This window comes from Symsagittifera roscoffensis, chromosome 4, assembly GCF_963678635.1.
Source record: "Symsagittifera roscoffensis chromosome 4, txSymRosc1.1, whole genome shotgun sequence".
NCBI lineage: Eukaryota > Metazoa > Xenacoelomorpha > Acoela > Convolutidae > Symsagittifera > Symsagittifera roscoffensis.
The window spans coordinates 22,015,612-22,028,779 of NC_087065.1; the positions used below are offsets into that span (position 1 = coordinate 22,015,612).

The following is a 13,168-nucleotide window of genomic DNA, read 5'->3' on the forward strand; positions in this document are numbered from 1 at the left end:
ATCAGCTTGAATAACTCATTTTGTGTCGCTTGAAGGGCAAAATTCGATGGTTGTTCCAAAAAACTTTTTCTTAATTGCACTTTTTTTTCGTTGACACTATTTCTTATGGCTTTTTTGGGTTTCGGCCTTGGGCGTCTGCCCGCTTATTGTCGGCTCAGTGATTTTGTTCGATTTAGTTACTTCCGTTTCATTTTCTCCTCCCTAGTTTTCAATTCTGCACTTCCGTTGTATTGCAAGTAATTCGTGGCTCCACTTCGCCACTATGTCGATATTAGGGATCAAATAATGACCCTGTATAATAATAACCCATTGTTATTATCGGTATTAACTGGTTAAAGTACTTCTGCAGTCCCTTTTTATGGGACAGTTCAACATAAAAATGGACTCTAATTCGGCCGAATTACTTCAGTGGTTAGAAAAAGCCAGTAGCCACTGATCCTTTCGTATTTTATATATATTTATATTGGTTGCAGAATCTAAATCGTAAAACGTAGTAAAAGTCCAAACATGAAAAAAGTGTTCACGCAGACCTCAACCAAACGAAAATGAATGCAATTCATTAGTTTTTCAACCGCTGTAATCAGTGTTACGCATATTATTTACACACACGCTCAAACTTGCCTGACCTCTCTATACACCTCGTAAATTACCAAGATTGTTCTATATAAGTTATCACCATCCTATAACGTTTTTAGTAATCTTTATTCGATTAAATTGATTTTTAGTATCAATTAATTTATTCACAAACTATTGAAAACGAGCTTACAAATTGGTCATCTATTGGTTAGTATTTCGTTTCTGTTTCAACGCAAGAACACTTTGTCCAAAAATTTTATCCTCAATCTTCCTGAGTTTTTTCAGTTTGATTCAATTCTTCATGAGTTTAATCTCGTGAAATTATTCAAACTTCAGGTATCAAAGTTGGTTTGCTAAAAAATGGCAACCTCGTATTATGAGCATTGGTAAATTAAGCCCGTTTTGTCCTTGTTTTGTGATTGATCAAAAAAAACTTGACGGTAAATAAATATTAGTCAACGTTTTGCAAAATGATAAAAAATAATAAGTGCACGTTTACAATATTAGTTTGAATGAGCAGGGAATGAATGAAAAAATTAGGAACAAAGGCGCGTTTCAGATCAAATATTTTTTAAAGAATTGGGGACAATTCCTGGCTCCTACTATGCCATTGCACTCACGTAGGTTAATATATTTAACACATGATCGTTATACAATTCATATTCATACCACAACACATCAGCTTAAAGGAAAAACTGAATTTGAATTTTGATTTAACCTGGATAAATTCTGGAAACGACTAAAAATGACCGAAGAGAATACTGACGATAAGCATTCTTTTATCGAAATAACAGTGTCCGATACAATTTTAGATGCCGAAGATAGTAATTTACCGGTAAGTTATCAGCTCATTAAAAGGATTTAAGCCTGCTCGTTCCTTAAATTTAAGACCATCGTGGCATTTTATCTAGAAAAAAAATTGCAATGAAAAAATTATATTTCAACTGCTGTATTATTAAGGCAGGGCGACAATTCTTAACAGGCGACAATTCGGAACTAGCGACAATTCGTAACAAGCCATTGGAAAGTATCATACGCTCGCTCCGCTGCGCTTACACACGGCACGAAAGGAATACTGCGCGTGAATCAGTGTTCTCGCTCCAATTGTCGCCTGTTACGAATTGTCGCCTCACGATTATTAAATTACTCTTCAAAGATATTTACAGTCGGCACTTTGTACATGAATTCACTGATTTAGACAAATCAGTTTCATTTCCTGAAGAACATCTTTCTTGCAAATGGTTTCGCCTGGTACACATGTTTGTACCATAGATATCCAGTGCCTATGGCCAGACCATACCATGTGGCTATATACTCAGCGTGTTTATTGTAAATCTTAACCATCGTTTGGCCTCCATTTGGTCCTCCAGGCACAGAACTTTCTTCGTCAAGCTCAATCATTATCGGTTCTGTATTGCCATATTTGGACATGTTATTGACCTCTCTGAACAAATAAGTCCCAGGCTTCTGGTTATCTTGAATCAAGAAATTCATAAACTTCTTTTCCTCGCCTCGGATATAACCCGATATTTGAACTTTACCCTTTACTTGACCTTCAGGACGCTTCGAAGGGCTAACATCGTGTTTCGAAACCCATCCTCGGTTGACCAATATTCTCACCGGTTCATCATTCTTGACCTTTCGTAAATTCAGTTTTTTGGCATCTTCGGAGTCTACAATAAAAGGTGTAACTATATGGCTTCCATAGTTTCCTCGTGTTGATATAGAACCCGTAGCTAGAGTCCACTGGGTTTGAGACGCCGGCATCTGAGGTTGTTTGAAATCAATGTACATTTCGTTTTCATGATCAAATTCACCGGATACATAAACATGCGTATACTCGATATTTTTGATGTCATTATTCGTGAAATCAATTTCCCTTAAGTGAATCGGCGTAGCAAAAAATCTGCTGTTTATTGTCTCTATGAGTTCTAACTTTCCCTGAAGTCTGAAGATCTGCCATGTTCCGAGGCCTACGCAAATAAGAGGTGCTGCAATCAAGTATCTGAATTGCCCGTATCCTGATTCATTTTTGACAGGGTTTGCAACTTGCGTTTTCAATGTCGACTGAATAATTAATGACGTCCGATTTTTTGGAGGCTTCAGAGCACCTCTTAACAAGAAACGCGATGACCTCAAGCAAAACATACAGTTCATTGGAAATTTTCAATGAAAACCTGAAATACACCAAAAAAAAATAGTAAACGCTGAATAAATTTTTACCGATGAGTTACAAAAAGTCAGAAAAGCGAAGAAAAAACTTAATTATATGACTTAAACTCTTTGGTAGTTTCCATGTATGACAGTGAATTCTGCCTGCTATTTTAAAAACCTTTTGGTTAAAAGTTTTGGTAGTTCTATTGATATCGTGTCACCATATGTTCATACCCTTTGTTTCAGTTCTCAATACAATGTAGCATTTTAAATCAGAACAAAGATGAAGATAGATTAGCAAAAGAAAAACTCAATTCTGTCATGGCATCCCACCAGAACATTCTAGAAGAAAAGGAGGCGACTTTAGAGAGGCTGCATGAACAGATTTCAGTTCTGCAGCAGCAGATTAGCCAGTATGAGGACATCGGAGCAAAGATTGACGAGGAACTACAGAGTGTAAGTTGCGATTGTTAGATTTCATAGAATCACCATTTTTTTAAAATAAAACTTCAATTTTCAGCTAAAAACAAAAGCAAATGAGCGAAACAATTTTTAGGTTTATTTCGATTCTTGTAGAGCTTATTCGACGGAATCGGAATAATACTGCTAAAAGTTGCAAAATTTGTTTTCCCTTTGAAGTTCTAGGAAGGTTCAGAATGATATTTCACACAAACTATAGACAAGCTTTAATTCGCTAAGGGGCAGCACTTTACGAATTCCACTTGCTCTTGGTAACTGTGTCCAACTATTTCAGGAGGGTCTATCTGAGCTGTTGGAAGTGAGCCCTGGAGAACAGATTCTGTTTCTGCTCAAGGAGAGAAATCTCATCTTGGACGACCTCGACAAGGCTCAAGAACATATTAGGTTAGAGTGTAATAGAAATATACAATGCTCCAATAACAGACGCTCAAAAATCTTTAACCTATATCACAAATTCTGAAGCAAATCACTGAGTCGGACTTGTAAGTTGAAAAACAGAACTATAATACGAGACAACAAAAATTAGAAAGCAGTACACACTCAAGTTCAAGTTGGAAACACTCATGCAACTCTGTCTTTGGTTTAAACATCCTCCGTGGTGGTTTGAGCCTTACTCCACTTATTTTGTCAACATATAATTCCTGAACAAGCATTACATAACATTTTCAGTGAACTCGAGGAGCAACGAGTGATCTGTGACAACTTAATCGAAGAGTTAGAGATGGAGAAGACGGGGTTGATAGAGGAGATGGGACTGTACAAAGAGAAGAGTAGGGAGGAGATGGAAAGTAAGGAGAGGGCGAGTGAGGCGGCGCTGAATGGAGCGAGGAGTCAGCTGGAGGATATGCGAGATAGGAACAAGAAGTTGGAGACACTACTGGATCAATCTCAGGTACCAACGAAGCGTGCAGTCGGTTCCGGTTTTTTTGGCAGTGGGGGGATGTTTTTCATGGCAGTGTGTAGTCGAACTATTTAAGTGAAACAATATCTTTTTTGTAACAAAAATACAGAAATTCTTCGATCAAATGATTCCGCAGCGACTCATAACGTTTGCAACTATCCATAAAAATACCGTGATTCCATTTAGAAACTTAATGTTCTGTTTCGCAAAGATTTTCGTCGAAACTTTCCAAGAGTCGGGTTTAAGACCACTCTTAACCAGTAAGCTCGTATATGCTCTTTTCAGTATGTTGAATCTATTTAGAATAATTGATTATCTATATCACCCAACACTAGCCAGTTTCAAAGCTTGAAGCCTCTCTCTCTCTCTCTCTCACTCTGCAAATCATTTGTCGAAATTTGCCTCGTAGATGAATCATTCTAAAATGTTCCTTCCAGGCGGCAGCGGGCGATGCGGCTACCTCCACTTGGGAGGTGGACAAACTGAAGGGAGAAGTGCAGGAGTTGAAGGAGAGGCTGGGAGAGAGTGAGAGTAGGAGGGTTAGATTTGAGGAGGAAGTAGGGCTAATGGGCGACAAACTCAAACAAGCCAGGAGGGAGGCAGAACAACACCAGGGTGAGTCACCATTATTATGAACAGGAACTAATTAGAAAAACTAATCAGCGAAAAGTAAAAATCATTTGCTACTTATAAAAAAACTACTCATCCTAAATGAAAATTTGAGTATCGAACAGGGATCGGCTTAAAAGCATATTTCTCATGTCGTTAAGCATGTTCAAAGTTAAAACGTTACCGATTTGTTAGTGGCAAGTTGGAAAAGACGCAAACAAAACAGCTGAAAAGCAATTAAAATCAGGCGAGCACAAAATCCTAGTGCATTTACGAGTATAGATTTATTACAAAAACGCTACAGAAAACCGAATCGAAACTAAGAGTTTGTTTTAATGATAAAACTATATTGATGAATATACGACCATCGGCATATAATGGTTATGAATCAGAATCATTCTAAATATAAATGATCTCTAAATACCCTAAAAACTGATACTGATAAAATCATAATCCTTATCCAATTAGTCCGTCTGATCTAGAGTTCTACACCGTCAGTTTACTCGCATCTTCCCTCGACAACTTATGAACTCTTATCAAGTGTGTTTTTAAGTTGCTTTTAGTACTGCACTTTTTCTCACAAATGTTACAATTCATAGCTAGATCAGCCCCTCCCAAATGCTTCAACTTGTAATGGGTTTTCAAATGAGACTTCTGAGTGGCCCTATAGCTACACAGTGCACATTGCAAATCATCTGAAGGCGAAGTCATCTTCGGAACTAGATTGAGATCTTTAAAAATCTTGCTGACGTCTTTTTGGACCATTGAGTTTGCTTTTACGCTTGCAAATACTTTCGGATTCTTGGAAGCAACATCAGGAAAATTATTCGAACGTTTTCGCGAGATCTGGATAGTTTGAGACAAACTAGCTAGACTCCTAGAACAACCGGTTTCCTCAAAACAACTTGCAACTGTAATGTTTCCTACTATTGATTGGTACGGACCACCAACGACATCGAATAGGTTCAGTTTTGCAAACTCAAAAACACGGTTGAACTGCAAGAGATCCAAATTGATAGAAAATTCGAGTATTTCAAAACCTTCCATGACTAGATCAAAACTAGACACCGTGATTTTGACTCAAATTATCAACTGAAATCGAGGCAAGTTAAAATCACGTTTAAAAAGTTTCAATGAAAACTGTATTAAAATTGTAAACTAAAACCAAGCTAAGCCTTCAGATTGCGAAATTAGCATAAGAATTGAAAAACAAGCAACGTGACATGTTCAATATGTAAACACAACTTAAATTCGCTAGAAAAATGACAGAACAATTAAAAATGAAAACAGTCTACTAAAACAGACCACGCTAGACCAAATTGAAAGAATATCACAGTAAAACTATGGGCTAAAAAATGATCATTTTAAAAAAATAACCAATCATAGTCCATTAGCCACTCATCTAAATTATACATTATCTTGAATTGAAGGAAACACTAAACATAACCTAAGAAATGAGAGTCATCTTCAATAAGCCAATCAACATTAATTTAAGCAAGAAATAGGATCAATCATTCTAAGCTAGGTTATGCCGTCATCCATCCTTGTCAATTTATGAGCTCCAACTAAGTGTGCTTTTAAATTGCTCTTTGTGGTGCATTTTTTCCAACAAATGCTACAATTCTTACATAGATCAGCACCTCCCAAATGTTTCAACTTATAATGAGTCTTTACGTGAGTTTTCCGCGTTGCTCTATAACTATACAAGGCGCATTGTATCTCATCTGCAGATGATGTGACGCTAGGAACTAGATTGAGATCTTTTAAGATTTCGCCGCCATCTTTATGGACCATTGAACTCAAATTAACGTTTTGCTATCTCTAACTTTTTGAGTCTTTGATTCAACAGTCTTTGATGCAAAATTTGCCGATAAGCTTCCAACTACAATGTTTCCTATTCTAACCTTCTCGCGACCTCCAACCCCTTATGCTCAACTTTGAGAAATCAAAAACTCGGTTGTGCTGCAAGAGGTTTAAGTTCAAACAAAAATTGAGGGCTTCACTCTTTTCCATATTTAATCAATATAGCACTGTTCGTTATTGACCCAAAACCTCAACTAAAACAAACGTCTTGATAAAACTCTCGATTGACACAAAATTAGGTAATTTCAGATTCTGAAAAAAAGGTTAAAAATATAAACCTAGCCAACAGAGAGTTGAAAAAGAGTCAATGCACTCAAAGAAACGTTGCTGACCTGTTTTTTGAAAAACCTTCAATTTTCGAGTTTCAACATAAAAAATATCTGACCTTAAAGAGCTCCTCGAATTTCAAGAAAAATTTATAATTACCACTCAATTTGAGAAAACTGGATCAATAGGTAAAGTTTTTGTTGTGCAGCGAAATCTGAAAACTAAAATCCACAATAGAAATTGGAAAACGATCACGTTTTTTGTGACGTTTACTTTTTCGCTGATCAATAATGTAGCTTGCCTTCCTCTTAATAAATTAAATGAACTGAACTCGAACAGATAACTTACTTCAAATCGCGAAAAAATCAAATTTGAGCGTAAACAATTTTTTAAAATTTTTTCTGAAAACAAATCACCGCTACCTATATAGGTAGCTATGTTAACCGACTCTTAAAAAAACAACGTTGCTAAAAACTGCAGATTTCTCTTAACATAAATTGCAACAGAGTCCAAGGTTTGTAAATAGGAATTCATCATACAAACTTTAATTCGAAAATGAGCTAAGTTTAAAACAATAAATCACACTAAGTCCAAAAAAAACTATTCCATTTTCAAATTTTGGCAGTCAATTGCATAAGGCAACGCAAGTGATGTTTAAAACATAGCATTTTTACGAAAAAAAAACATCTTGCTATACAGTCAACCTAATCGCATCTTCTCTAGACAACTTATGCACAACTATCATGTGTTTCTTAAGATTGCTTTTAGTGGTACATTTCTTCTGACAAATGCTACAACTCATAGCTAGATCAGCTCCTCCTAAATGCTTCAGCTTATAATGAGTCTTTAAATTATTTTTATGAGAGGCCCGATGAGTGCATAACGCACATTGCAAATCATCTGCAGGCGATGCGACGCTAGGAACTAGATTTAGATCTTTGAATATCTTGCCGACGTCTTTTTGAACCAGTGCATGCACACTTCGAGGGTCACTTTTGACTGCTTTTGAATTCCTTTGAGCAATTACTGGATTTACATTCTGGCGTTTTCCAGAGCTTGGAATTGTTTGTGATAGATGTTTCAAATGCTTAGAAGGGTCTACCATATCGGAACACCTTTCAACTTCTAGGTTTCCAACTTTGACCTGATCAGGGCCACCTAATATGTCAAATACATTCAGCTGTTCAAAATCAAGAATTTGATCGAACAGTATCAGGTTAAAAGTGATGGAAAAATTGAGAGACTCAAACGTTTCCATAATCGGATCTGAAAAGAGGTATTTGGTTTCGACATAGGCCAAAACGGAATCGAGGTAACTGTATCCTCTGTTCGAAATCTTCGCCATTCGATAATTTGAAATAAACTATAAACTATTCCAAATGGATCATAAAGTAAATAAACCATTAGGATTTCACAATGATTGCTGTGACTCGCTATTAAAATGACAAAATGCAGCATAACAGTAAGCTACTACTTTTTCAAATAAACAGTCATTGAAAGAACTTCACCAGGAACAGAAAATTACTCCGACACTAGCTGATTTTATGACTATCTACATTAACATGCCATTGGCTGCTTGTTCGGGCAAAGAATGTTTGCCCGTATAGTGCCTTTTCATTTGAAACTTCAAACTCGCAGTATAATCACACAGCTGACATTTCAAAACTGTTGTCTTAGGGAGATGCTTCAGTTCTATATGCCTTTTAGTTGTATCTTTGCGACTTGAGGAAAAACCACACATGCTACACTGGAAACTTTTTTCTCCTGTAGTTAGATTTTGAGTGATGTTAACAAGAGCTTCAGGATTTGCTTTGGAACTCAAAACAGTATCGGCTGTAGGTGAATTAATAATATTTGGAGCAAAAATCTTTGGCTGCTTCATAGGAAGAACGAAATTACATGACTGACTCTTTCGCTTTGGCGCAGTTTTGATAGGTGGGGTCTCTGGATTGAATACAGAGTTGTCCAAAGATGGATCAAAAAGTATTTCGATAGTTCCCACTTTTTTATGTTCGTCACATAGAATGATATCCGCAACGCGTGACAAGGGTTTTAAAATCACAGCACCCTGGTTTGCTTCCAGAAAATAATCGATTAAATGAAGTTTGAAAGAAAACATATCTCTTAAAAAATTACAAATACGGTATTAAATTATTTTAAATTATTTTTTAGGGTAAGATCTGAAAAAACATCTTTAAGACTTTAAAAACTTTCTATGCAAGTGAGCATAAAATTGACAAAACAATTAAGTTGACAACAAATTTCAAATCTAATCTCAACTATAAACGAACACAAAACCACTGTATAGGTAAAGAAATCTACTCTGTTTGAAATCACGACTGAGATGATTTAGTCAGTGGCAAGCATTGCCTTTGCAGCTTGTGCAGGTAAATTATGCTTGCCAGTGTAGTGAGATTTCAAATGAAACCTCAAACTGGCAGTATACTCACATAATTGACAATTGAAAACAACAGTTTTGGGAAGATGTTTTAGTTCAATGTGTCTCTTCACGGCACTTTTCTGATTCGATACATAACCACACAAGCTACACTGAAAATTTTTCTCTCCAGTTGTCAAGTTCTGGGTGACGTTGACAAGAGCTTCTGGACTAACTTTTGTTGAGATTACATTACCACACGCTTGAATTGGTTCTACCATTTTAGATTTCCTTGGAGGCACGAGCGAGTTTGATTGCATTTGACGCTTAGGTGCAGATTATTTCTTTGCAAAGAATTTTTGAAGACCACCGTTGCCTGGGTCTGCAGAATCGTCAAAAATCATTTCAAGGTTTCCAATTTTTTCCAGACTAGCAGATAGCATAATATCAGCAAATCTTGGAAATTGCTTTGCCGCGAAGGCGTCCTGGATCGTTGCAATGCAAGACTCTAACAGGTGGATTTTAAAGGAAAACATAATAACAAAGATCTAAAAATTACATCTTGTAATAGATATGAAATATGGAAAACACCGATGAAAATATAGCAAAAGCTAAAGCATATCCCTCAAAGCATCTTTTGAACTTCCTTAGGTTGTACAAACGTCAATCAAGTAAAGATTAAGATGTATTCTTGGTCACCATGAAAACTAAGAACTACACTGAAAATTTTAATGGACAAGCTCACTCTCATGCAAACGAAAGTATTAAGATACTAACAACTGCTAAATGAGTTCTAAGACATTGTTATTTTTATAAGGTTACGATTAGCTAGTCTAGCATGGCCTTTGCAGCCTGTTCAGGTAAAGCATGCTTTCCAGTGTAGTGATTTTTCAAATAAAACCTCAGACTCGCAGTATACTCGCATAACTGACATTTGAAAACTACCGTTTTGGGAAGATGTTTCAGATCTATATGGCGCTTGACAGTTCCTTTTTGATTAGAAACATAGCCACACATGCTACATTGAAAACTTTTATCCCCTGTAGTCAAGTTCTGGGTGATGTTAATAAGTGCTTCTGGATTAGCTTTTGTTGTGAGCAAATCATCCGAAGACTGCATATTTTCAGATGAGGCATTTGTAGTCATCATTTTTGGTTTACTTGGGGTCACGTGGTAGTTTGATTGCATTTTACGTTTAGGTAGTGAAACACTTTTCTTAGCAAGGAAATTCGGACTATTGTTGCTTTGGTCGGCAGAATCAACGAAAATCATTTCAAGGTTTCCAGTCTTTTCATGACTCGCAGGTAAAATAAGATCAACTAAAAATGGCACGGAATTCGCGATCACACAATCCTGGATTGTGGCAACACAACTTTCAAATAGATGAAGCTTGAAGGAAAACATAATAACAAATATCTAGAAACCAACTTTTGAATCAGAGAATGAACATTAGGGCAAGGCAAGTTAGAACTATTTCTCCGAATAAAAGTGGGCAATTTAAAAATTGAATGAAGTATTTTTCTCTGATAACTTGATGACAATAAAAACCAGGCCATAAGTTTTTAATTAATCAGGTAATTAATTTAATGCGACTATCAATTGAGACTATCTATCAGCGGTTCTATCAAAATTACAGACTCTAGACTTCCTCTATATCACCTTGCATTTTGACACGAAGAAGTTAAAGTAATTCGTAATGCTTGCCTAGCTTACCATCGTTGCTGCAGCTTGTTCAGGCACCGAATGCTTTTTTATGTAGTGACTTTTCATATTGAATCTCAGATTCGTCGCATACTCACACATTTGACATTTCAAAGCATTTGCTGTTTTGGGGAGATGTTTCAATTCGATGTGCCTCTTAACTGTTCCTTTGTGTCCTGTGGTATAGCCGCACATGCTGCACTGGAAACTTTTCAAACCGGTGTCTAAGTTCTGGTTGGAAGTGAGTAACGCGTCTGCACTAGGTCCGGTGGTCAAGACATTTGGGGTCGCACTATTTTTTGGAACTGTCTTCGGTTTTTTCGCTGGTTCAGGAGCTGGATTAAATTTAATCGATTTCTTTTTAAAACTTGTTTGTGACTCTATGGTTGAAACTATCGGTTGCGTAATCGAACCTGTCCTACTAGCTTGACTGCAAAATAAATCTAACTGAGTTTTTTTTGTCATAAGCCTCCAGAGTTCCTAATTTTTCTCCAGTTACCAGCTGTCCAATATTGGCCAAAAAAGATCCTCCTTTTGAAATTTTAAAACTCTCAATGCTATCAACGCACTCTTCGGTCAGGTGAAATTTGAAAGAGATCATTGTGGCCTGAAAACGTTTTGCTACGAACTTCATTAACTAGTGTACAGTCACTTTGATTCTGCCACTCTATTACTAGATGACTAGCCACTACAATAAACCGGAAAGCAAGAAAATTAAAACAAAAATTAAAAAAACTAACTAGTTGGGACACGTCCATTGCTGTTAGCTTTTTCTAGAAAAAAACTTCCAATAAAAATATACGTTCACAAATTTCTTATCTAACTCAGTTAGTTCTTCACATATCTACCTCCTTAGCTCAATCTAGCATTGCTTTGGCCGCTTGCTCTGGAAGCGAGTGCCTGCCAGTATAGTGACTTTTCAACTGGAACCTTAAGCTAGCACTGTAGTCGCACAATTGGCATTTCAAAACCGTGGTTTTGGGCAAATGTTTCAGCTCAATGTGTCTTTTTACAGTTCCTTTTTGTCCTGAATTATGGCCACACATACTACACTGGAAACTTTTTTCACCTGTTGTGAGATTCTGGGATATACTGATGAAGGCTTCTACACTGGGCGCAGTCGTCGCCAACAGACTCCCGTCAACAGCACTAGCAACTACAGGAGACGGAGTCACCTTAGCAATGTTTCTGAATTTCTTGGGTACGATTGATAAATTGGGGGGTTGTTTTCGTTTACTAAGCTGCTTATTGACAGTTTTACCCATTAGAAACTGAGAAAAATCATGGTTTGACTTAATGACTGGGGATGAATTGAAGAAGGTTTCAAGAGTTCCAATTTTCTCGTCAATTTGTGGCAACCAGATGTCAGCGCATAGGGTCTCAAAATTGTTCGGAAAAAGTTTCTCAATGCTTTCACAACAAGATTCAGCGATGTTCAATCTGAATGTGAACATTTTTCCTATAAAAACTACATAGTACAATGAATGATTTTCGATCAAGGAAAAAGGACTCGTTTGTCTCCAATCTATTTTCGGTGATATCTTAGCGTAGATAGTACAACTTTATTAAAATATAAAAAAAAATGATCATTGTTACTTTTAAATTATTATATCTAAATGTTATTGCAATAAGATAAAAATGACAAAAAAAGGTTAAGAAAATTTTCAAAAAAATTTTCACTTTCTAATACGAAAAGGATAATTCAAAATAAAATTACGTTTATATTCGATTCTGTTCAAAATTTGAATCTAATAACACTACCAGGATAAGATAAACACTACGGATAAATTTTGTCCATGCAAAAAAAAGCATTGTAAAATGTACCACCTATTCTAAAATTTATGAAGTGTAGCGTATTTCTCCGGAAAAATATCAGCTTAAATAACTAGAAACTCAGACTCAAACAGTATAACAATAGAACATATAGGGAAGCATACTCAACTGTAAAACAAAAAATACGTTTCAGAGCTCACAACAGCGTAACAAAAATCGGTTTAAGGACAGCCAAACCAACATCTAGATGATAAATTCGAATTTTTTCAAACTAGAAATTTATAGAAAAATCATCTCCAACAACAACTATTGACAACTATTGGGGTGGCCAAGAAACACTAAAAAACAGAAACACTAAAATACATCTTCATACTGGAATACAAACTTCATACATCTTCATACTGGAAGATTTGAATTTTCTGCATGCTAGTCTATCATTGCTTTGGCCGCTTGCTCTGGAAGTGAAT

General features: G+C 36.3%; 3 protein-coding genes across 8 annotated transcripts in view; 1 reads left to right on the forward strand and 2 right to left on the reverse strand.

The window, feature by feature from the left end:
- Positions 1–546: 546 nt before the first annotated feature.
- The window catches only part of LOC134843750 (restin homolog), a 30,790-nt gene continuing 18,168 nt past the window's right edge, over positions 547–13,168 (forward strand). For 3 of the 6 annotated variants that reach the window (XM_063860006.1, XM_063860007.1, XM_063860008.1), the window contains exons 1-5: positions 1,173–1,411; positions 2,977–3,186; positions 3,485–3,594; positions 3,880–4,102; positions 4,549–4,726. In XM_063860006.1, the coding sequence (XP_063716076.1) occupies positions 1,322–1,411; positions 2,977–3,186; positions 3,485–3,594; positions 3,880–4,102; positions 4,549–4,726 (811 nt within the window). In that variant the 5' untranslated portion in view covers positions 1,173–1,321. Of the gene's footprint in view, positions 784–1,172; positions 1,412–2,976; positions 3,187–3,484; positions 3,595–3,879; positions 4,103–4,548; positions 4,727–13,168 lie in introns of those variants that run through there. The other 3 variants (XM_063860009.1, XM_063860010.1, XM_063860011.1) reach the window with 2 other exon arrangements.
- LOC134844323 (surfeit locus protein 1-like) lies at positions 1,463–2,749 on the reverse strand. The gene has a single exon (XM_063860958.1). It carries the CDS (start codon positions 2,731–2,733, stop codon positions 1,786–1,788), a length of 948 nt encoding a protein of 315 aa, XP_063717028.1. The 5' UTR covers positions 2,734–2,749; the 3' UTR covers positions 1,463–1,785.
- LOC134843719 (RE1-silencing transcription factor-like) lies at positions 9,131–11,335 on the reverse strand. The gene is made up of 2 exons (XM_063859965.1): positions 10,937–11,335; positions 9,131–9,567 (listed from the first exon to the last, which is right to left on the reverse strand). Exons 1-2 carry the CDS (start codon positions 11,121–11,123, stop codon positions 9,200–9,202), a joined length of 555 nt encoding a protein of 184 aa, XP_063716035.1. The 5' UTR covers positions 11,124–11,335; the 3' UTR covers positions 9,131–9,199.